Consider the following 23,034-nt stretch of genomic DNA (forward strand, 5'->3'; position numbering starts at 1 on the left):
TCGGGGGGCTCCTCCTCGCTGTTCCCCTGACCCAGATACACGGACAAGCCCAGGAAAGGTTCAGCTGAGCCGGCAGCACCCCGCAGCCGGGGCAGGCGACGGTCAGAGGTGATTTGTAACAGAAGGTGCCGCTCAGGAAAAAGAGAGTCCTCGCACGTGGTTTTCTATCTTCTTCCTCCTCAGCAGTTTTCAAAGGCTCTAAAAATAAACTTCCCTCGTGCCTCCGGCAGCGTGAGCAGAGCCAAGGTTTCCCTGGAAAGCATCAGCGGGAGCTGGGTGCCAGTGCTGGGTGCCCTTTCGGGGGGCACGGAGCAGCTTCTGTGTGGCTTGGGCCCCCCCACCCCATGCTGTGGTGGGAGGAGTGCCCCACGGAAACAGCCAGATGAGTCAGCATGAATAGTGTTTTCTGCAATTTGAGCGTTTCCCCCTATTTTCTGGCCCCCAATATCCCCCTTTACCTCCCCCCCCATGCTGTTTAAACCTGTGAAACCGCCAGATTCGTGCAGTGCAAACAGGCTCTGAGTTGACCCGTTTTGGAGGAAAACAACTTAAATAGTCAAAACATTTCCTTGGTTTCGTTAAGGCGTTGCCACTGTATCTCTCCCTGTTATTGTTTTCTCCGGCTCTCCTCAGGAGATGGACCTGCCCGCTCCTGGGACGATGGGTCGGGGACCGCCGGGGCTGGGGGGGTTTGGTCAGGATGAAAATCGGTCTCACCTGCAGAGCAGGAGGCGAAGCCCGTGGGGTGCGGGCTGGGAGCGGGGCCAGGCGGATTATCTCCTCTCCGATACCCCCGTGTTCGCCGGAGGCAAGTTGCCGCTTTTCCATGCATGGGTTATCCCAGCTGCACAGCGGAGATAACGCCGCTCGCCCACGCGGCAAAGCGGGGCTGGAAACAAACGGGGCCAGGTGGAAGGATGTCCCCGAAGGGGACCTTGGTGTGCTGCGATAAATGGTTTGTGGCTTGGGGGGGGATGATGTGCCCCAGAGAGGGGCATGGCAAAGCGCCACCCTGCATTGCCGCTCACCGGCGGTGAAAACCCTCCGAACGCTGCCAAGCCAGGCACTCGGAGAGGCTAACTAAGTTTTAAAAAATTTATTTATAAATAAAAACATAAAATTACCAGTAGTTTACATCGGTCACCAGAAATAACATCCAAAAAAACCTGCAGAAAAATAATTATATGTACAGGCTGAGCCTGGCCAGCCGCAGAGCGGGCAGGGTGGCCGCGGCTCACACCGGGAGCGACACACCTGCGATGCGGACGGTCACACACAGCGTTGTGCAAAGGCAGCACGTCGATGCCTCCGGGCGATCACATCATACAGCGCTGGCTGGGGAGGAGATGGGGCTGGGGCGACGGGGACCTGGGACGGTGCCGCCGAGGCCAGTGGGTGCGGGAACGGGGCTGAGCAGGCGGACGCGGGCATCGCCTCACCGGGGGGGCTGTGGGACCGGGCAGGCGGGGAGGGCTCTGCTCCCCTCGGCACCCCGTGTGTTTGGCACTGGGAAGCTCCTGGTCGCCGTGCTCCATCTCCGACGTGGGGTGCGGAGGGGGTGCAGAGCCCTTGGCGCAGGGTTATGGCTTGGATGATGCAGAAAAATCCCTTCTGACCTCGTGAGCCGGAGAGGAGCCGGGTGCCATCCTTCAGCTCCTGGTCTTCTCTCCAAAACATCCTTCAGCAGGTCTGGGCAAAGGCTGGCAGACCCAACGTGGCCCTGACCTACAGCCGCAGGGCTGAACGGGGATTTGAGGTCGGCTTTTCTCCAGCGGACCATGGCTAAGGATCGCCTCGTGCTGTGTCCCAGCACCGGGACCGGCCGGGATGCCCCGGGGCGGTGCGTGGGGGGATGCTCCGGGGCAGGTGCAGAAGGCACAGACTGGTTTCCCTGTGTTGCCTTTACAGGCTGGCTGGAGCAGGGTGAAGAATGCTGAATTTTGCTGCTTGTGCACAGCTTTGAGCCCTCGGCCGAATTTGTGGCATGGGATCGTGCAAGACCCCCCCCTGCAACCATGGGATGGGGCTTCCTAGGCTGACGCCCAGCTTGCTAGTGAGTAAACAAACATATTGCAGTAAAAATACCATTGCACTAGCACAAAGTGGTCCCGGCTGGAGACCTCCACCCTGGCAAGCTGGATGCCGGCTGATTCCCTCCTGGCTTGTGCCGAGCTGCGGGGGGACAAGAGGCTCACCGCTGGTGATGTGCAGTGGAGCCTTGATATCTGCTTGCTGGCAGCAGGAGGAAATTTTAAGAGCTGGGGTAGAAAACAAAATGAAAGTGGTTGGTTTGGTTTTTTTTTCACCAGCTCCTGTTGACGGGATTCCATGGATGTAAGGGCACAGGAGGAGATAAGGCAGCTGGGGTTCCCGGGAGGAACGGTCGCAGCAAGCAAGTGAGAGGGCGATTTCCCCCTCAATTCCTTGGGTCAGACTGTGGCTTGGAAATTTCTGTTAATTCTTAAATCCAGTTGCCTGTCTGGCAGCTGGAGAAAAGGGACACTGAGTCCTTGTCCGTCAGAGCAGGGAACGCTGGGCTCGCCACGGCTGTGCAGGTCCGGGGAGGAGGGATGTGCCGGTGCGCCCGTGGCCAAGGGATGGGACGGGTGCGGGCTGTGCTCGTTAGTGAAAGGTGATTTCAGTGGGGGCATTGGCTGTAACGAGGTGGGGTGTGCGTGTGCGTGGGTAGGGTCCTTCTTGAGGCACGACAGCAGCCGAAGGACGGGAGAACTGGATGTGCAGCCTGTGCTGGCGGCAGGAGGCGGCTCCTTGGTCCCACGGAGCCCTGGAGCTCAGCACCGACCGGAGGAAGGTTGAGGAGGTGTGAGAGCAGCGCGGTGCTTCCTCCAGACCGTGGGCAGGGAGCAGCTGGAAATGTGCCGTGGCCAATTCCTCTCGAAGACAGTGGGACGGGCTGTGGTGTCCCCGTCCCCAGAGCTGTGCCATCATGGGGTCCCTCCGAGCCTGGAGCAGAGCATCCCCTGGGAGTTTTGCATCATCTCGTTAACCTGACAGCAGATTATTTGCCGAAGTCCTGTTCCCTGACTGCGCCCTGTCACCGGCTTCTCAGTCCTAAAAGGGGGCAGAAGGGATGCTGCCGGGGCGGCAGCGGGGGCGAGGGGGAGCTGCTGGCACGTCACCATTGGCACGAGTTGCTTGTTCACCTCTGTAACACGACAGGCAGCGGAGGGCACCGCTGTGGTGCGACACGGGGAGGGGAGAAGGGCTGGCGAGCTGGCCAGGCCACCAGCTCCACTAATAAATACATGGCTCATCTGAACTGTACAAGGTGTGGGCTGAGCTGTGGGGCAGTGCTTCTCACCTGGAAGGGACGCCTGAGCCACAAGAAGGAGAAGGCAGACCTGGCTCAGATCTCGGTGGCGATGATGTCCTCGTAGGGGACGTCGGCGCCGGGTATGTCCAGCTCGATGGGCTCCTTGCCGTCTTCCCCCGTGGCGAGCTGCTGGAGCATCTTCTCCAGGTTCTGGTTCCTCTTGTACATGTGCAGGTAGCTTTGCTGCAGCTGCTTCTGGTAGTGAATCACCTTCTCCTTTTCCTCCTTCCACGTCTGCCGTTCATGTTGGAAGCTGGAGGTCATCTGCTCGTTGTTGTCCCGCTCAGCCTTCAGCTCTGCCCTCAGCCTCTCCACCTCTCCCTGCAGGGCTTGAGCATCGTCCACCACGGCGCAGGGCCTGGCCACCTCCCGGGCTTCGCTCAGCTGCTCCTTGAGGACGGCGAGCTCCGTCCGCAGGTCTACAATCTCCTGCTCCAGCAGGTTCACCTTCTCCCTCAGCAGCTCGGACTCGTTCTTCTTGCGCTGGAGTTCGTTCTCACACACCTCCAGCTCCATGGCTTTGGTGCGCAGGGAGCCCTCCAGGTCCTGGGTCTTCATCTCCAGCCCTTCCATCTTCACCCTCACCTCCTTCAGCTGAGCCTTCAGGCTGAGGATCTCAGTGGTCTTGGTGTTGAGCTCTGTCTGGGACTCCTTCAGCTGCTGCTTCAGGAGGGAGATCTCCCCCGACTTCTGGCACACCTGCGGGGAGGGATGCAGCACCCGAGTTACGGCTGCGCCTCAGAGAAAGCCCACAGCACCCACGGTGCCCCCTGCAAACCATGCTGGGCACGGCTGGGCTTCGGCTTGTGGACACCCCGGCCATGAAATCCCATCCAGGGAGATGCCTCAGCACAGGGAGCAATGCCCCTGGCTCTCAGGGGGGGCTGGAGGGGACCCCAAGCTCTCCATGCATCAACACCCCAGCTGACACGGCGGGCTGCTGGTAAACAGCCGTGAGGATTTAAGGAGCTGAGGTGTGGAAATGGAGGGTGTCAAGGAAGCGCTCAAATCTCAATACCCTGTCCAACGTGTTTGCCAAAACCACCTCTGACGGCTCACACGGTCAGTTAAACTCGCTGAGCTTGTTTCACAAGCAGACACCCAACTGCACCCTGCACCCCGCAAAATTGCAGCTGGGAGCAAAGCGTGTAAATCCCACTGGAGCCTGAAGTGTGGCTGGTACAGCCGCTCCCAGGGACAGCTGTTGGGGGTTCGGCATCCAGCTGTGCTCGGCAGGACCCTGTGGCTGCAATTTTGGTAGGGCTTGCGAACTGCCTGGAAAGGTGGCTCAAAAATGCAAATAAAATAGAGATACTAAAAGCGGTATGAGAAACCCTTGCATGCAAGGGAGCTAAGATGAATGCCACGCTCCTCGAAGCGTGCCGGGCAACAGCTATGCTTCTCCCTGTACAGCCACAGTGAAGTGACATTAGTGGGTGTTATTTAGGCGGGTGAGCAGGCTCACTTCTGAATTTTCAGCAGTTTAACAGTCTTTGTTCAGCGATACCCAATCAGTGAGAAAATTAAGCTTAAGCACAGAGTGGAAGGTTTTCCTGCTCTCTAATAAATGACCATGGCAAGTCCAAGTAGTTCCTATTTACACATGGGAAGGCAGCTTTACTGCTCCTTTGGGGCAGGCAGCCTGAAAAACCCTGCGCTGGAGGTTGGAAACACAAAGTTGTTTTAATGACTGGGATTTTTATGCAGTAGCTGTTTCCTTATATGCTGTGAAGTGCTGAGGGGTTAAGAGGGGCAGTGAGTCACTCAGTTATAACTTACAGAGCCTCCGCGTGACAGACTAGGGCTCTCCTCCACTTTAATATCTATATCCTACAGCCTGGGCTTGGTGCGTGCACCATCTGTTCTGCTCAGACCTTCTGTGGTGCTGCTGGATGCAGGTACAGAAATGGAGGAGAGCTGTGTGGTTTATTGCCGGTGCCCGAGCTATCGCCTTCCATGCACACGCTTTGCTTTCAGCATTGGCAGTCCGAGATGCCGCTCGGTGCTCTGGTGCCGCTTACCTCCCACTGGGTCTCCTCCAGCGCTGGGGCGAAGCTGGTCTTCTCCTTCTCGTAGGACCTCAGCTTGGTTTCCAGCAGGTTTTGCTCTTTCATGAGGTTCTCCAGCTCCTCCCGGAGCTGCTTCTTCTCCTGCTGCAGCTGGAACACCTGGAGGTGAAGGACCTGCTGCGTCCGCTGGGTTTTCTGGGAGGTTTGCTTGAGCTTGCTGTTGCATTTCTGCTTGAGGCCCTCCATCTCTTCCTTGCAGCGCCGCTGCTTCTCTTCATAAGCCTGGCAGGAGCTGACTTCCTTCTCCTCGAAGCTCGACTGAAGCTCCTGCAACTCTCCCTCCCTCTCTAGCAGCTTCTGCTCCAGCTCCTGGATGGTGGACTCATCCGTGGAGATGGGCGAACGGATGCAAGTGGTCTTCTCAGCAGCGTGGTGGTGGGGAGCTTTGCCGGGGTTGAGGATCTTGTTGCCCCCATCGGAGAAGGACATGGCCTTGAGGCTCATCATGTTGCTGTCCTGGATGATGGCGCACTGCAAGATGTTGTGGGCTGAGCCCCCAAAGCGGCTGATGGGTCCCATGGGTGTGACGAGGGGGTCGAGCTGGTAGCTGCTGCTGGTGCTGTGGGTGGGGAGGCTGGACATGGAATTCCTGCCGGAGTCGGACAGACCCCCGGAGAACAGCACCGGCTTCAGCTCCTGCTCCTTGGCTTTGTCCTGGGGGTGCAGCTGCTGCGAGAGGTGACCCCCGTTCTCTGGGGAGGAGTGGAGGATGGCGCCGGACCGGGGCAGCACCGGCTTGAAGGCGGTCGGTCGTGCAGCCGGCTTCTCTGCACCCTGGGGAGAAGAGCAGAGCCTGTCAGCACAGACCGATACCATGTCATCAGTCCTCCCCCATCCCTTCTGCCCCCAAGGATGAGACCCCCGTGGCGGGGGACGGCTTGGGTCTCCATCAGAGGCCAACAGCTCGGGAGGATGCCAACGGCTAAAACCGCCTCCGTTGGGAAGCAAACAGCATGTTTGGAAATGAAAGGATACGGATCACATTGCTGATCCAAATCCCCGAAAGCAGAGGGTGGCAGGGTGCCCTCAGCACCTCCCCGCTGCCCCTCTCCTCCCGCTTCCTCCGCAAAAACAATTTTTCTCTAAGCCTTCTCCTGGACTAGGACCAGGACAACCCTGCAGTGGGACCTGCACCCGTTTCGAGAGCAGATGCAGTCCGGCGGGACACCCCCCACTTCTGGGGCCACCGCGTCCCCTACTAACCGCTTCCAGCTGACTGGGAAAGGGCATCAGCTTCTGCGGCGTGGGCGTCCCGAAATCCATGCCGCTCGTCCCGGCTTGGCTGCCCAGCTCCCCGCCGGCAAGCGAGGTATAGTCCACTCGGTGGGAGCCGTGAGATTTCTGGCTGACCTTGATGTAAAAGAAGTCCTCATTCTTGCTGCTTTTGGAGCTGGACTTGTGGCTGGAGTCCTGGGAGAAGCCGAAGCGGAGCAGCCCGTCCGAGTACCTGTTGAGTTTTTTCAGATGGGACGACTTACGGAGCTTGTACTGGGAGGCTCGGCAGTGCTTGCTGTGGAAGCTGTGGCCGGAGATGAGGCTACTGACGCTGCCCATGCTGCTCCCAGGTGGGGGGCATGCAGCGGGGGGAGCGGAGCCCGGCTGAACCGTCTGGCGAGGGGTCCGGGCAGCGGGTAGAGATGGGTGCTGCTGCAATCATAGCAAAGACCTCGTTGCGCCTGGGAGCTGCAAGCCTGGGGGAGGCAAAGGGAGCAGGGTGAGGAAAAGCGGCTTGGGAGGTGGGTGCAATGCTTGGGATGCCCGTGGTCCGGGCATCGGCAGGAGCGGGGCAGTTTCTGACTATATAAATGCGTAGACACATGCCTTGCACGCGCGTTTGGGTACAAGCTGGCATCGGGCACGTGAAGGGGCTTGTGCAAAGGGCATGCGTGCACCACAGCGCACATGTTTCCCCGTGTGTGCGTGTGTTGGGCTGGGGGGGTGCGCGTGCAGGTGAACTGGTCGGTCCTCAGGTGCGTTGCAAAGGGAGAAGGATGCTGCTACCCTGCTGCCGGCCCCGGACGGCTCTTCTCCATCCCTCCGCAGAAGCCCCATGTGAATGAAAGAGGGTGGCGGACAAGGAAAGCAGGGAAGAGCAGGGCTTCTCCCCGCGCCTGAGTTTGGCTCCAGCAGCCTCCCACAAACTGCCTGCCGTCCCCCAGGGTGGCTGGTACCCGCCGTGGCACGGCTCCCGGCCGGTTGGGCACATTCTGCCCTGCACCCGGGGACTTGTCAGGAGCTGCTGGGTACGGTGCACCCAGATGAGGCCAGGAGGGTTATGAGACATGGGAGTCTCTAAAAATAAGGAGAGGAGGAAAAGGGATTTGTAGTGATTTTTAGGTGCCTAATAGGCACTAATTTCCACAAGCGCCCGTGCCTCCTGCTCGTTCCGTGCCAGATGGATCCCGTCTCCTGACAGCCGCGCTCGACGCTGCGAGCTGCAGTCACAACCTCTCCTGTATCAGCCTGTCACTCCCTGATTTCTCTCCAATTTTCAGTGCTCCTCTTAACCTACCTGAAAAGGGATGCTGTGAGGCTTAATTATGCTTAATGTCTGCGCAGCTCTTAAGAAGACAAGAGGCGTTATGTGTGCGCTAAGTATTGTGATTACCGTTCAGAGGTATGCGGGGCTGTGCATTAATTCTCTTTGCTATGGGGGAAAAAAAAAATAAAATCCCAGCTCCTGGTGGCCTTTGTGACACTTGGCTCCCAGTGTCAGGGCAATAATGGAGATGTACCTTCCATCTAGATAATTAAAGGGTGAGGTGGGGAGGAGGGGGGAGGAGCTGCTCGTAGGCAGAAGTTAGTGCATGATCAAAATGAGCTAAATCCTGTTTGCACAGGATGATGAGAGAGGAAATGTTTCTGCTGTCTGCTGCATGCAGAACAGCTCAAAGCTCCCACTCTTGTTGCTGTCGGCGCTGCGTGGTCCGGCTCTTCTCTGGAGCTGCCCCGTGCCAGGCTCCCATTGCCTAGGCAGGTGTCCTGGGGGTAAAATGTCCCTTGGCAGTGGGATAGGGCTGGGTGGCGGAGGGGATGCAGGCACAGTGTGCCAGGGCATCCTTGCTGCCTTATCCTCAAGGTCTAGAGAGTTGCTCCTATGTTTTTCTCATTCTTTGTTACATTCTGCCTTACACTTGCTCCGGCGCAGGCTCCTCTGCATCCTGAACAGGGTAGTACGGCCCTGCGCTCATCCCTCAGCTTTATTTGTTTTCTTTTTCTCTGTGCCCTGAGGACCCAGATTGATTAAGTGTCAAAGAAAAGTCCCAGAAAGACAGAATATCCGCTTTAATCCCCAAATCCATTTTTGGGAGATTAAGAGAAGTAAGTAAGAACTAAGGTCTGAACTGCTGCCTGGATGCTGATATGCTAAAAGTGATCGATGACTTTGGCTTCATTCATTTTTACAGGGTAAGAGGCATAATGTGCGCGGAGGGGGAGGAATCGCTGCAGGGAACAGGATAATTGGCACAGGAGGCTGCTTCGCCAGCGTGTGTTCCCGACACCACGCTTGTGTGTATGCGCCTGCAGAAGAGAAAAGGCAGTGTCACAGCAGCAAAGCTGCCAACTATAGCGACAGCATCCCAGAGACAGCGTTCAACACGTGTGAGCGAGCGGGGAGGGGGGAAAGCAGCCGATGTATTTACATACACCTATGGCAGAGGTGTCAGGGAGGTCTGATGCCTTAGAATGAGGCACGGCGTGCGTGGATCCACTGCTCTGGGGATGCCAGGCTTGCTGTCACTGTGACCAGAGCACCCGGCCCCTTGGATAGATGTGCCTTTGGTTTTTTGGGTGCCTGCAGTAGACAGGAGAAATGTGGGGAGGGAGAGCTGGGACTTTCCAGCCTTTTGGCAGGAGGCGTTTCAATCAATCCCAGCCCTCCTACACATGCCTGAGAGGGTTGGGCATGCCTTTTTCTTCTTCTTCCCTCTTTTGATTTAAAAATGAACACTTTGAAAGCCGTGGAGGAGTTGGCATTCATGCACAGCGTTAGCAGAAAGAGAAAGGCTCTGGAGACGGCACAGCTGGGAGCACACCAAGCAAGCAGAGGGCACAGGCTTCAGCTTCAGCTTTGGGGGCACCTCCAAAAAGAGGGACCGGACTTGTCCCCCTTCCTTGTTCAGCCTCTGTGGCACATGTTTGCGCCTTCCCCTGCGTCAAATCTAGTGACTATGTGACTCTACGGGGAGCCAAATTAGTTTGCTGAGCCAAACAAAAACTAGTCATTATGTACATACATATATATTTAGACGCATGTATATATGTATATTTTAAGGGGTTTTGCATGCTTGGCAACAGCCACAGTTCAGTTAGGTTAGGCATATTGAAAAGTGTAAAAGGGGGTTGGGGGTGGAAAAAAAAAAGGTGATACTGAGTGCAAGGTCTGAAAATGCCCCGGCAATGGTGGGTGCCCCAGTCCGTGCAGCTGGGGGGGACTGCTGGAGATGGGGTGTGTGCCACCACGGCTGTAGGCACAAGCGGGGAGCTCACACCGTGGTGAGTGGTGCAGGCAGCCTGGATAAGCGTGCAGGTGTACTGGGGCTGGACCTGTGCACGTCTCTGGGGTGCACGTTGTCCGCTATGGGTCCGTGTGTGCCTGCCAGCGTGCGATGGCGATGCCACCGTACCTGAAGCCAAACGCTGCAGCCCCCCACCCGCTCAGCTCCCCGCCTCGCCTGCCTCTCGGTGCTAAAGGTGAGTACTTTGAAATGTAATTTGCCCTGATACTCACCAATTAATGAGGACAGAAAGCCAGAAAAGACACAAGCCTTTCCCTCTCGCTCTGCCGCCTCCAGCAAATGAACCCTTCAAAGCTCTTTTGTCGGCACCGTGGTGGGGAGGGGGCCGGGGCGACTGGCACGAGCCCCACGAGCCCCACGTCGGTCGGACCCCCGGGGCAACGCTGTGCCGAGGGGCAGTGCCTGTGCTCCATGACCCTTCGCGGGACTTTGAGGGGCTGTTAACAAAACCCGTTGAGGTGGTGTGGTGAGCCAGGAGGCATGGGGGTCCGGCAGTGGCCACCCGTGGGACAGACCCCCAGTAAACACCCGCGTAGTGTGGGCTAAACCCGCAGGATCAGGGGCTGAACGCATGGATGCACCCACTCTTGCTTTTGCAGAAGCAGAGGGGAAAAAATGAATGGCATCCCACATTCATCGCAGTCATGCCTACCCTGCAATTGCATGTGGGAGAGCAACTCTCCCCATCGCCTCCTTTCTGAATGGGCTGCAGGAATTTAATCTTATCTCCCTGCAGCACGGTTTCTTTGAAGCCTTTCCCTCTTCCTTGCAGAGTTTTCAGAGGCAGTAGATTTCTCTCTGCCTTCCCCAGACAGGTCACCTTCGTAAGCGCCTTCGTTTCCTTCCAGGCTTCGCAGTGTTACTCCCTCCCTGCTGATCCTGTTCTTCTCCCCTCAGTATGCGAAAGCTTCCTTCTCCCCTGCACTCTCTCGCCTACTCTTTTTCCCTCTTGAATTATTATTCGTCATTTCTGTGCAGATGCACCCACACATTTGGGTGTTTGTTGGGAGATGCAGAGATAATACAGAAGCTGCAGCAGCTGCCAAAAGCCTGGATCCAGGAGCAGCCTCCTTCCTCTTTCCCTTGATCGCTGCCGGGTGATGTGCCCCTCTTTTACTCAGTGATTTGGGTCTTTGAGACACCAGGAACGGGACCCCAGGGGAAAATGTGGGCATTTCCATGGTAAAAGCCATGCGCGTGCTACCTGGAGCATCTATGTTTTAATGAAGAGGATGGCTTAATCCAAAACTTGGAGCACAGCAATTCCACCGAGCTGGATTTGGGATCTGTAATCAAAACCGGGTTCTGATTTCAGGACCCCCAACTAACGAACACCAGGCCAATAAGACAGACCCAGCCCGGGCTGCGTGAGCATCTGCCTGTCCGCGCTCAGACTTACGAGCTCACCCTGCTCTCCCTGTGCCCAGCTGGAGCCAGGCTCTCCGAAACGCGCTCATTTTGGTCTCCAAAGAAATGGCAGCAATAGGGCTTGGAGAGCCCCATCAGCGGAGCCGACCTTGCCCCCACCCTGTAATCTTCACCCTAATCGTGCTAATGGGGATGAATTCAAACACCGCCCAGGCAGACGCCATCCTTGTGGTGCTCAATTGTGGCTCGGTGCCGGCAAAGGGCCCCATTACAAGGCTTTCATTCACTCTAATTCATTGTCCCTCACTCATTCATTGACATTCATCGGGATCATTTTGATCGGAGGCAGGGAGTGAATTGAGTCCGGGATTCACAAAGCCCGCACCATGTGTTCTGCCCTGATTTGCCATTAGTGAAGGGGGACACTCCAGATGAAGAATAACCAGCCTCAATTACATGTTACATCCACTCTAATAGCCCAGGAGTCCATCACACTTAATGTTATTTCAATGAACACTAAGAGAATTCACACTCGCTGGCTGGTGCTTGTTAGAGGAGCCAGCAGTGGCTTTGGCAGGGATTTGGGTGGGCTTCGTGCCAGCCCAGCAGTAGACGACTGTGCCGGGTCTCTGCCAGTCCAGTGTCCCCTGGCAGCTGGGCTCTTATGCCACAACCAGTGATCCTGCTGCAGGCCCTGGAGGTGAAGGTGCAATTGCTCAATAGGGGGGGAAAAAACCAACAAAAGGCAACCTGCATCTGTTTTGAAGCCCATCGGCAGCACCGAGCGCTGCCTATTTGCACCCAGTTCCTGCAGGACGGCGGCTCAGGTCAAGGTCGCTTACGCCGCCCTTCCTCCTGCCAGCCCTGCTGGAAAAGCCAAAAATCAATGCTGAATTCAGCATCAGCTTTGGGAAGAGCTTGACAGAGCTGCGTACACCTCTCTTCCATCCGTCAAGCAATCGAGGCACCAATCTTGACTGGGGATGATCAACAAGTGGCTTTAATGGGAGAGCGGGGCAAAATCCTCCATGTGATGATGTAGGTGGCATTGAGGCGACTGGCTTGAGCTATGTTTGGGGAAGCCAGTGCTAGAATAAGAGGAATTTCTCAAATTAACAATGAATCATGTTGGCAGAGTGAGCTTTAGAGGATATCGGCTCAACACCCGCTGTGCTGTGCCTACTTCCAAACTGTCTGGTCCCTCTGCGGGGAGACAGCAGTGTTTCCCTGTGCGGGAGCCCTGGCTGAGCGGAGCGAGGCTCCTGTCCCTGCCTGAGGACGATTGCTCAACCCACAGAAAATTGGTGTAAGTCAGCAAAGTCCCATGACTTTCAACGTCTGCGTTTCTGCAGTCTCGTGCTTTCTCTCCAGCAAATGCTTACTGGACAGTTAGCCTGAGCACAAACTAATAGCACCAGCAAATACGTGGGCTAGAAAAAGTGATGTATCATTCTTTCTGTCTCCCTAGCCTGAGAGGGACTTAGAAGTGAGACAAGCCTTGTTGCTGGTGGCTGGAAGGCTGCAACCTCAGCCAGCAGGTATTTATTCCCAGGAAAAGCTGGTGTTTGCCCTGGCAGCCTGTGGGGAGTTACAGCCCACAGGAAAGTCAAGAGATGAGCCAAGTGAGCTGGTGGGAGAGAGCTGGGCTGGGGCAGCGTAACCGATCCTGGGGCTCGGCAGGTCACCGAATGATGCGGCGATGGAGGACAAAACATCACCTACTTAACCCGCTCCCACCCGCCAGCCCGGTCAGCGGTCAGCGATGGGATGGTGTCATTAAAAGAAGGCTGTGCCGGGAAGCTGATGCTCCCTTGCCAGCCCGTGAGCACCGCTCGTGCTGACCCAGGCGAGATGGGGCTGTTTACGGAGCCAGCCCGTGTTTTCCATGTGCAGGGCGACGAGGGATTTCTGGTGCCGAAACACCCCGGCTCTCCCCCGCACAGCTGCAGTTTATATTAAACGGCTTCATATGCAAGTAAATCCAAACAGCGTTATCATAAGCTGGGCTTGAGACGGTCCCGGCCTCCCTCCTACTGTCCCTGTACCCCCGCCTGACCTCGAGGAGGGGTTGTTCCCGAGATGCGCTGCTCTCGCTGGATGCAAGCGCAGCAACAGCAGGGCACTGTGGGAATATCCCTGCACGGCTCTGGGAGCCTGAGCATCCATATTATTACCACCTTGGCTTTGTTTACAGCTCTTTTTTATGCTCCTGATGCCATATATTTCTGCAAGTAACCCTCAGTCCTACACGTGACGTCCCCAGCTCTCTGCTCAGACCAAAGCCCAAATGCTCTCTCCCTCTGTTTTAGGCTAAATGCGACTCCAGGACCCTCCAGCTCCCAAACTTCACTTGAGCATGTGCGAAGACACTCCACCTGTGCCACCCAGAAATACCCAGACCTCTTCACAGCTTTATCCCTGCTCCTGCCAGCAGCCTCATGTCACACGGATTTCGGAGCTCATCAGTGATTCAACAGCCAAGCACAGCACCCACACAAGTCATATCAGTCATGCTCCCGGTACAAAGGAAATGCTTGTATGAGACATAGTTAAATATTCCTGGGGTGGAGAGAAAAATCTTTTCGGCTTACTTAATTCCTAACAGCATCTGGCTTTTCCCACTAATGAGCAACTAATACTGCAATTAAAGCCCTGCTAATTGGAAACTCAGAAATGCTCTGGTCCCTGCTTTTGTCTTTCGCAGGTCTGGGGACTCACCGGGGCTGTGGCAGGCACACCTGAACGGTGACGCCAGTGCCGGGGAACGGCCACCACCTCCATACTGGTGAATTCACACCCCTCCCACGACAGGCACCATCGCTCCACGGAAAACAGCCGGGTCAGCACCGAAACCCTGCCGTGCCACGACACCCGGGGCCACCAGCACCCGCTCAGTCTCCGCCGGCTGCTCGCAGGACCCCCTCTGTTAACAGGGCAAGATTTGGGGAGGGTTTTTTTACAGCCTGAGGATGCTATGGGGGGAGAAGGGGCTCCCCTTCCCAGGGAGGACCTTGCAGAAGGTACCATCCACGGTGGCCCGTCGCCGCAAGCCTGGCGCGTACAAAACGACCGCTCCTTCCCTCGGAGGAGGGCAAGGGGGCCCTCGCATCCCCGCCACGGGTTAGTTATTTTGGGAACCGTCTGGGGCTGGCAGCTGGTGCTGGGGTGGGTGACAGCTGAGCACGGCTTGCACTTGGGATCTGCGAGGCCCCTTCTCGCGCATCTATTTCCGACCCTGTAAAACACAATCTGCCAGGGTGTGAGCGTGGGGAGGGCATCCAAAAAAGCTGGTTGCAAGGGACTGGCTTGCGTTAGGCATCTCAGCGTCTCTGTACATCTTGCAGGTGCCTCCAAGTACGGTCGGGCAGCTGCAGAGATGCTGTCCTTTAATTCCTGCCTGTGCAGCACCGATGGGGTGAGGTCTGTGCCTGGTGCTAACCAGTATAGCTGCAGCCCCTGTCAGCAGCCAGACTGGTGAGGTTTGGTATCCTACACGTCTCCCACGCACTTTCTCTGGGGTCTAATTGATGGAAAGGACGTGCCTGTCCAGCTAAATATAGCAAGAACTTCATGTAATTTGAGATGAGCCCTAAATACTTTTCCTCCTGGCTTTCCGCTTCCACAGGCTTTGCACGTGTCTTCCTCTGTCCCTCTAATCAGGGATAAACCAGTAATGAGCCCGTTTCCCCCAAGTTATGACAAGATGGTAGCATCAAGGGTTTCTTCCACAAGCCAGTCCCTCACCAGCCATCAGAAAATACCTGGACTAAAGCTCTTTCTGCTGCAAAACTCCCCCAAGAGCATACAGGGGAGAAGCATCCTCTTCATGTACAGGGAAAATTTAGAAGTGGAGCTGCAGGCTGCCATGGAGACAGGGCTCTGTTTGCAATCTTCTTGCCTTTGATTGTCTCTCCTCCTCTCCCAAGCGGTTGAAAAGCCGCCAGGAGCACGGCCCGTGTTGCCTCCCATGTTCCTGCTGGCCACGGCTGCCCAGCCCACCTTCCCTGGAAGCCCTGTAAGTGCTTAGGAGGCCCAGCTGGGTCTTCTCTCCGGTCCTTCACCTCCTCTAGCCTTTTGGCACCTCCTTGGTACATCTGGGGATCATAAAGCAAATCTGTGCTGCTTTTCTCTCAGCCGTGTTGGGTTCACGTGCAACGTGAGCACTGTCAGGGTGCATGGACCCACCGTCTGCTCTCCCTTGCTCTTTTCTCCACTGGTGATGATCAGGTAGCTGAGGACATGAGCAGCCAGAGGCTGAGATAGGGCTGGTTCTCTTGGGACATATGCCTCAAGTCATAGGCTGGAAACTGCCTGCTGCAGTGGGAAGCTTCGGCTGCTTCCATAAGAAACAGGAGGGGAAATAACTGACCCTGGCAGCAGCTGAAACCCCTCAATCTCTGTCCTTAGCAGTAAGGCTGGGAGTATCAGAGGAAGAATTTCTCTGAGGTAGGACCTATAGATCTTCCAGCAAACTAAACTTCTCCATGTCAAGTCTATGCTTGACTTTACAACACCTGAGCTCCAAAACTAAGCTGTGGATTATTTCTGTGCTGTCCTTCCTTGTTTGTGATACCAGTTATGCTGTGGTTTGTCTAAATGCTGGGTATTTTTGTGCCCTGCATGATGCTTAGCCAAGTGGGAGCTGAGAAAAGGCAACTTCTGCATGTTGAAGAGTCAGTCTCAGTCCTTGCTGCGAAAAGCATCTGCTGTGCTGCCGCTGTCTTCTCATCCTTCAACTCCCTCTCTTGCTTTCCAGAGTTACATCCCTGTAACGCTCCCTGCTCTGCTCTGTCCTTATCTCTGCTCTGCTCAACCAGGCTTCAATGCAGCAGCTGCCGCAGAAGAAAAAAAAAAAAAAAAGGCAAATTCAGTTCTTACTTCCTATTTTCCTCCTCCTCTCTTTTTTTCAAACTTGGCCTGTTGTGAAAACCACCCCTTTAATGCCTGGCTGCCAAATAGAGCAATTCTCTCAAAAGAGAAATGTACATCAAAGTTGCAAGGAATATTCAATTAACCTCTAAAGGAGATCATCCATAACTGGCTTACAGAGATGCCATTTAATTGTTTAAAAAAAATAAACACAGGCACTTGCATTTCAGAGGAGCATGTCTGCTGAGACAGTTCTGGCTGATGTCTTGCTAAAAGGCAATTAAATATCTAAATGTTCCTTCCAACTTGCATTCTGAGCTAGAACCTCTGACATAGTTATCTTTGCTTAGGCAATATGGCAAGTGGCCAAATTCATCCCTCCTGCATCTAGGAAACCTTGATAAACTTCTCTGAGAAAATGCCATTGATGGCAAATGGCCCTGTATCATTGCATGATGGCAAGTTAAGATGGACCTTTTGGAGGTTTTTCTCTTCCAGCAAGAGGGAGACAAGCACCCGGCTGCAGCCTCTCCAGCTCTCCGACCTGAGCACTGCCAATGCCCTATGGGGGAGAGATGCTCAGTTCTCCAAAAGTCAGAGGCTCAGATGAGGCTCTTTAATAAATGATTAAAAAGCCTCTTATTCTAAGGAGGAGAGCGTGCACATGCATTGCTACCCTCTGCTGGAAGGAGCTGGCTTTCACAGATGCCTTAAGCTGCTAAGGAGATAAACAGAGATCTCCTTTTAGCTCAGGAGGAAAACTTCTGTGTGTGAGGAAGAGGAAGGTCTGAACTGGAATGCTGCTGTTGAGAGAACCTGGTTGGAAAGCAATGCAGGGTCAGCATTTGCTCCTGCAGCTCTGGAGTAACCCCAGCACTGCTTGTGCAATGGGGTGTCCCCCTTCCCCCAGATTTTGCTTTCCAAAACCAGGTAATGGGCATACGTGCGCACATTCAGAGCTTCCCAGAAACAATCTGTCAAGCCTTCCTGCTCAAGGGGGGGCTTTTCTTAATTAAGTGAGCAAGCACAAAACCCCAATAGTAGCAAACAACCTGCGTAGGAAAGACTTTGTGGCCCACGTGCCAAATCTTTGTACATTCCCTGCTATTTTTAACTAATCCCTAATGGCAACGGTCCACTTGGGTCCTGCCTGCTCCTGGCCGCACACCTTCACCGCTGCTCTCCCCGACCCTGGCACCCCGTGCCTCCTCCCTGCATCCCTCCCCCTTCCACGGAGGAGCTTTCTGTGCAGCCTTCTACCTATAGGTCTCCTGGAAAAACCACGACAGCAAACCCAAGGGCAGCTGGTAAACATAGAACATCAAATAAGTTAGGCAGGGGGGGGATTTTTAAGACCTCCCAAGAGAAAGAAATATTTATAAACACACATACAAGTCAGTGGTTAGAGGGACTAGAAAAAAAAAGCTTCCAAGTTTCCTGTCCGTGCTATACTTTTTCTAAGTGCTGGAGGATTAAGGTCCCATGCCGCAGAGTGCAGGGCAGCCCGCGTGGCTCTGTTATCAAGGAGTACAGGGCCACGGTCCTGTCTCTGCCAGTCTGTGCTGCTCTGGGGAGCAATTACAGCACCAGTTTCCTGTAATGGCTGCAGTGATACTATCTTTTCACACTTGTCCACGCAGCACCTTGCACCACAGGCTCTGCCAAGATGTCTGTGGGTGACTGAGCGTCCCGGGGAGCGAGCCTGGAGCTCAGCTCTCGCTGTCGGAGACGGGGCCGGGTTTTTGAATGGTGTCAAGGAAAGCAGATACATGATCCAGCCCTCCACCGACTTTTGCTCCCTCTTGCGCTGATTGCTGCTGCTCTGCGGCTGCCCACCTCTCTGCATGCCGCAGATGCCTCACCTGAGCGTGTGCTGAGCATGACTGTACCTGCCCGCAGCAAAATAGAGGCTTTCAAAGAGGGGAAAAATAGTGATTTAGGGCTAAGGGTATCATCAGAGCAAGGGCTGTGGGAGGCACAGGATGGGGACAGCATCCCTGTCTGTGCCTGGCCCCGCTTTGCAGCAGAACATCTGCAAGGGCTGGGCTTCCCTCTTACTCCAGTGCCGCAGTCCCTCTGCCCAAGCTCGGGGTCGGGGTCTGCCCCGCGCCCCCCCGGCACGGGAATCCTGCCCTGGAAGTCCCTATGCCCGCTTCGGTGGCTCGCAGGAGAGCTGGCTTTTCTTGAAATCTCATTTTCCTGCCTGAGTTTCACATCCATTTGCCTCCCACCGCTCCGCAGCGCTGCCTGCCAGGGAAGAGTGACTAAGGGGTGGGTGGAAAAGAACAACTCGAGCCCAATTTAGCAGCCTGCGGTGCCAAGAAGAGGGGGTCACCCGGGGATCAGGAGGGGCACGGGCACAGCTGGGGGCTCCGAGGGCGAGGGAGCTGCCACAGCGGCGAGCGCAGCCCCTTGAGCGTGTGTTTTTGTGCCGTGGGCTGTGGCTGGAGGCCCGGCAGGGAGCTGAGAGCATCCCCCGTAGCGTGTGATTGTGTTCCCAAGTGCACTTTTGCAGCTGCCATTAATTGCCCCCCCCCCCCCCCCCGATTGCACCGATGATTTTGCACTTACAATTCTTTGTCCCACTGATTAATGGCCCTGGTGATTAATTGTACGGGCGATCCGACAGAATGGCTAACAGAGGGCTCTGCAGACCCTCGGAAAAGCCCGGCTGCAGGCGTAGGTGTGAGCTGGGCAGGTCGGCACGGCGCGACACGGAGGGGCTTGGGGGGACGGTGTGTGACGGTGCGTGGCCGTGACTGCAGGCCGGTGTGGGAGGCTGGGGCCAGGCCAGAAGCAGCCGAGCAGATAGTGGAGACTCACAAGGACTTTTTTTCCTGCTCGTATTCCACTTGCGGCAGCCTTTGGTGAGGAAAACGCGCTCTCGGGAGGAATTTGGACAGCCATGGTAACTACTATGGAAACGCAAGCCCGCTCAGAAAACGGGTCAGGTGCTGGTCCCTTTGCGGGGAGTGCACCGAGTCATGTGTGTAAGGAGTTTACAGGCCTCAGTTCATTTGTGAGCACAGGAGAGAGAAGCCCCCTCAGCACTGCTAGGCTGGGGCAGCCTTGACTGAGGAGATGCCCAGGGCTTGGCACTGCTGGAAGGGGCTGACACCGGGGCCAGGGTGGTGTTAGCAGCAGGGGAGCGTGGGAAACCAAACGCAATCACCCTGGAGACAAAGGGGTTTGTAGCGGGGATGCAGTGGTACCGCCGCTGCAGCTGGGATCGAGGTATATGGGCACAGCCGTGGAGGGGAATTGGGGCTGGGAGAGGGTCTGGATGGGAGCTGTCAGGGCTTCCCACAATCCTGGACCAACTTCTGTGTGTGGGACCCTCCTGCCACACCACTGGGAACCTGTACCTGTGATCAAATACTCCTGAACCCTGAGAAAAAGCGAGGTGCTCCCTGCAGAGCCCAAGCAGGCATCCAGCCCTTTCGGAGACGACAAGGTGCAAACTCCTCAGCTGGCTGAGCAAAGAAGGGAGCATCGGGCACCGAGCCTGGGACCCGGCTCCGTGCTTGTTCCCAACCGGAGTCGGCAGCTGCCAGGCTGTGCAGATCTGGCACCGAATGGAAAGCGTCACGGGGGTGAGAAGTGACAGCCCAGAGCTGACTTCTGCTACAGCCACAGCAACGCTCCAGAGCTGCTTTTAAAGGCAGATGTTAATCCCTGGCTTTCCAGGACCCAGGCGGGCACCTCCGAGAGCTGTGCATCCTCTGGTCAGCAGTGACCTCCCACCCACGCATTTACCTGCGTGCAAAAATAGGCACAGATCCCGCAGCCTGCCAGGTGCGCGCACGCACCGAGGAAAGCGTCGACTGACCATGCGTGTGTGCACCCCAAGGAAAAGCTAAAACGCTTCCAGCGATACCTGGCTCCACACTCACATGCAACGATACCCGCATCCAGACACAATTAATATTTGCACACAGAGGTACCCGATGCCCACGCAAGCCTCTGCGCTTGTTAATCCCCTTCCACCCACGCTGCCCACCCGCTCGCTGCCCATCCTACCCTGCGCACACAGGCACTACAGGCAAATAATTCCTACCACGGGTGGGCAGCCCCCTTTCCCGAGGATGGCTCAACGCTGATGACAGCGAACCAAAGGCATCTGCTCCTTTCTTTCTCTTCCCGGAGAGTTTGGGGACTGTGTAAACCAAAAGCAGCCTGAACCAAGGTGCTGAACACGCAGAATTTTTCTCGCTGCCTCGAAAAGAACTTTTCCAGACTTCAGAGGGAAGGGAAAAAGCCGGAGCTGAGCCCCGTGGGAGCCGCTGGCGGCTCCGACCTGGCAGAGCTCGCCGAGGGTTGTGCAGCCGGGGCTGGGGGGGGACACACAGGACAAGGACCCCCCGGGTTTAAGCCGCTCTCCGGGGCAGCTCCCACCCGGCGGGCTTGGGCAGCGACTCCCACCCTTTGTGCCCGAGCTCCCTTCCACCCTCCTCCTCCTCCTCCCTTCTACCCGGAGCTCCCCAGGCAGCAGCCCCCCCCCACCCCCGGTGCCCTGTAGACCCTCTCCATCCCTTCTTCCCCCCCTCCTCCTCCCCAAGCCGAGGGGCTTTGCCCACCTCCGGTGGTCGCTGCCTCTTCTGCGCGGCGGCGAAGGGCTCCGCGGGGCTCCCGGTGCCCGCCCGGCAGCAGCATCCCCGGCGGCGGCGGCGGCGGCGGCGGCGGAGGAGGAGGAGGAGGAGGAGGAGGAAGAGGAGGAGGAGCCTGGAGCCCCGCTCCAGCGCATCGGCCCGCCCCGGAGCAGCCCCCGGTCTTTGTGTCCCGGCCCGCTGGGTGTCCCGGTTCCCCCCCCCCCCAAAAAACCCCCCGAGCTTCTCCCCCCCCCTCCCCGCGGGAAGCGGCTGCAAATCTCCGTGCTCGGTGGGTTGGGGGAATTGGGGGGGTTCCTTTGCTCTCGGTGGGTTGGGGGAATTGGGGGGGGTTCCTTTGCTGTCGGTGGGGTGGATGTTAAAGGAGAGGAAAAGGGGAGAGGTGCTTTGGGAAAAGGGGGCTGGATTTGGAGCATCGGTGCTGGCCGGTACCGGGATTCAGTCTGGTGCCTTGGAAAGCTCTTCGGGGAAAAAAGAAAAAAGTCGAGAGAGCCCCGGGGAAAAGCAGCCAGCAGCAAGGGAGCTCGCCCGACCGGGAAAGGTCTGGGCTGAAGTTCCTGTTTTGCTTGATTTGGAGCAGGGACTTGAAGCGGAGTCTCCAATAGCCCCCATTTGGGATGAGGGCCGGGGTGTGCCTCGCTCATGCCCACAATTAGTCCTCACGGCAGGAGTAAGGACACGTTCCCCAGGCCTCTGACCACGGGTGACCGAATGGATGGGGCCGTGGCCAAGAGCCGTCCTAGGTGCAGGTGGGGAAACTGAGGCACGGTACCTGCAGCCCTACTCCAGCTTCAATGGGCACGGAGCCAGCCGTGCTGTCAGGCGTCAGCAGAGGAGCCTCGCCGTGCTCGGGCTGATGCTCAGTTAAGTGGCTTTGGCTCCCCAAACAAGCCACCCCCTTGGCTGCTCCGCTGCCAGTGCCCATGTGTATACGTTTATGGGCAGAAAGGCAGATAAATGCAGGACAAGGAGGAGCTGAGCCACGGCAGCGTGTGCACGGGTGGCTGCTCCTGTCCTGGCTCCAGCGCTGTCAAGCCTGGCAGGAGTTTGCTCTGCCTACAACCCTACCTTCAGGTACCGAAAATGTCCCCAAAGCAGCAGGCTGAGGTCAGCGTGGGCTGAAGACCACCTGTGGGACTGGGAATTGCTGTGCCGAGGTACAGACATGGTGGGGGGGGCAGCCTCCTGACCCCTCCTGGCCTCACCTTTAGTGCTGAACAAGTGGAGAGGGACGCTCTGAAGAAAAAACCCTGAGCACCTTTGCTAAATCACCTTCCTGAAGCGATACAGGCTGGGTCCCTGGTACCAATTTCTGTAGCCCACGCAGGCTGTGCTTGCCCACAGGTAAGGCCCATCCTGCTTGTGCAGGTGTGCATTTTCCAGTATCGGGAGGAAGCTGAGCGGGTACCCACACGCACTCTGACTTTCGGTGTGTCCCGCTGTTCCCCAGTAGGCTGGAGCCAGGTTGGAGGTGCAGTTATGTTCCCACATCCCTTCCCTCCCTGTATGTCTGCCCCTGGGGAAATCTGTTTGCCTCCTTCTTCCTCACCTAGTCGTTAATCTCTTCCTACATGGAGGCAGGTTTCCTGCCTGTGCGCGCCGAGCAGGGCCTGTTTGCCATCGACGGCTGACGCAGCGCTCAGGAATTCGCTGGGTAGCTGGCAGCACATCTGGACTTGCCCCATTCGAGGTGCTGCGTCCCGGTCAGGTATGCAGCGAGGGAGGCTCCCCCCCGCTCCAGTACATACCTGTGCCTTACTGGGGAGCAGCCGGCGGCTCCCTCGAGCCCCACATCGGCTCCTGCCCCTCTCTGGAGCAGGGAAGGGGGTCAGGGAAGATGGCAGCCCTAGCGTGAGCTGGCACATCCCAGCGGGTGTCTGGCTGTACGGCACAAGAACTGCAGCCATTCCTTTCCCAAAGTCGGTGTGGGAAACTAGCCCGGGTACAGCATTAGCGCGCACATCCCTGCACACACACGGAGCCCCAGCAGCAGCACGGGGAGAGGCAGGTGGGCCCAGCAGGACCCCCAGACATGAGAGGACCGCAGGTCCTCAGGGACAGGGACTAAACCAGTCTCAAACTGGTCTGCGCACCCATCAGCCGCTGGGTCCCCACGGGAATGGGCTCGTGTCCCGCGGACGGTCACGCCGCGGTTGCCAGCCTTTGGCATAACTCGAGGAGAGCGGCTGGGGCTCGGCGCCGGGGTTTGCTTTGCTCCCGCTGTGGGAGCCTGGCCGGCGCCCTGTGAACAGGCAGGCGGTGTGAAC

At 56.8% G+C, this 23,034-nt stretch overlaps 1 protein-coding gene across 3 annotated transcripts; it reads right to left on the reverse strand.

The window, feature by feature from the left end:
• Positions 1-1,081: 1,081 nt before the first annotated feature.
• LZTS1 (leucine zipper tumor suppressor 1) lies at positions 1,082-20,893 on the reverse strand. 3 transcript variants are annotated; one of them, XM_069800959.1, is made up of 5 exons: positions 20,738-20,884; positions 20,218-20,316; positions 6,607-7,094; positions 5,356-6,177; positions 1,082-4,033 (listed from the first exon to the last, which is right to left on the reverse strand). In XM_069800959.1, the coding sequence occupies exons 3-5, from the start codon at positions 6,955-6,957 to the stop codon at positions 3,368-3,370; spliced, it is 1,839 nt and encodes a 612-aa protein (XP_069657060.1). In that variant the 5' UTR covers positions 6,958-7,094; positions 20,218-20,316; positions 20,738-20,884; the 3' UTR covers positions 1,082-3,367. The 3 variants fall into 3 exon arrangements, with proteins under 3 accessions (XP_069657060.1, XP_069657061.1, XP_069657059.1); XM_069800960.1 differs by having other exon boundaries at positions 20,218-20,397; positions 20,738-20,834; XM_069800958.1 differs by lacking the exon at positions 20,218-20,316 and having other exon boundaries at positions 20,738-20,893.
• Between the last annotated feature and the right edge of the window lie 2,141 nt (positions 20,894-23,034).

Source organism: Haliaeetus albicilla, chromosome 13, assembly GCF_947461875.1.
Source record: "Haliaeetus albicilla chromosome 13, bHalAlb1.1, whole genome shotgun sequence".
Lineage (NCBI taxonomy): Eukaryota > Metazoa > Chordata > Aves > Accipitriformes > Accipitridae > Haliaeetus > Haliaeetus albicilla.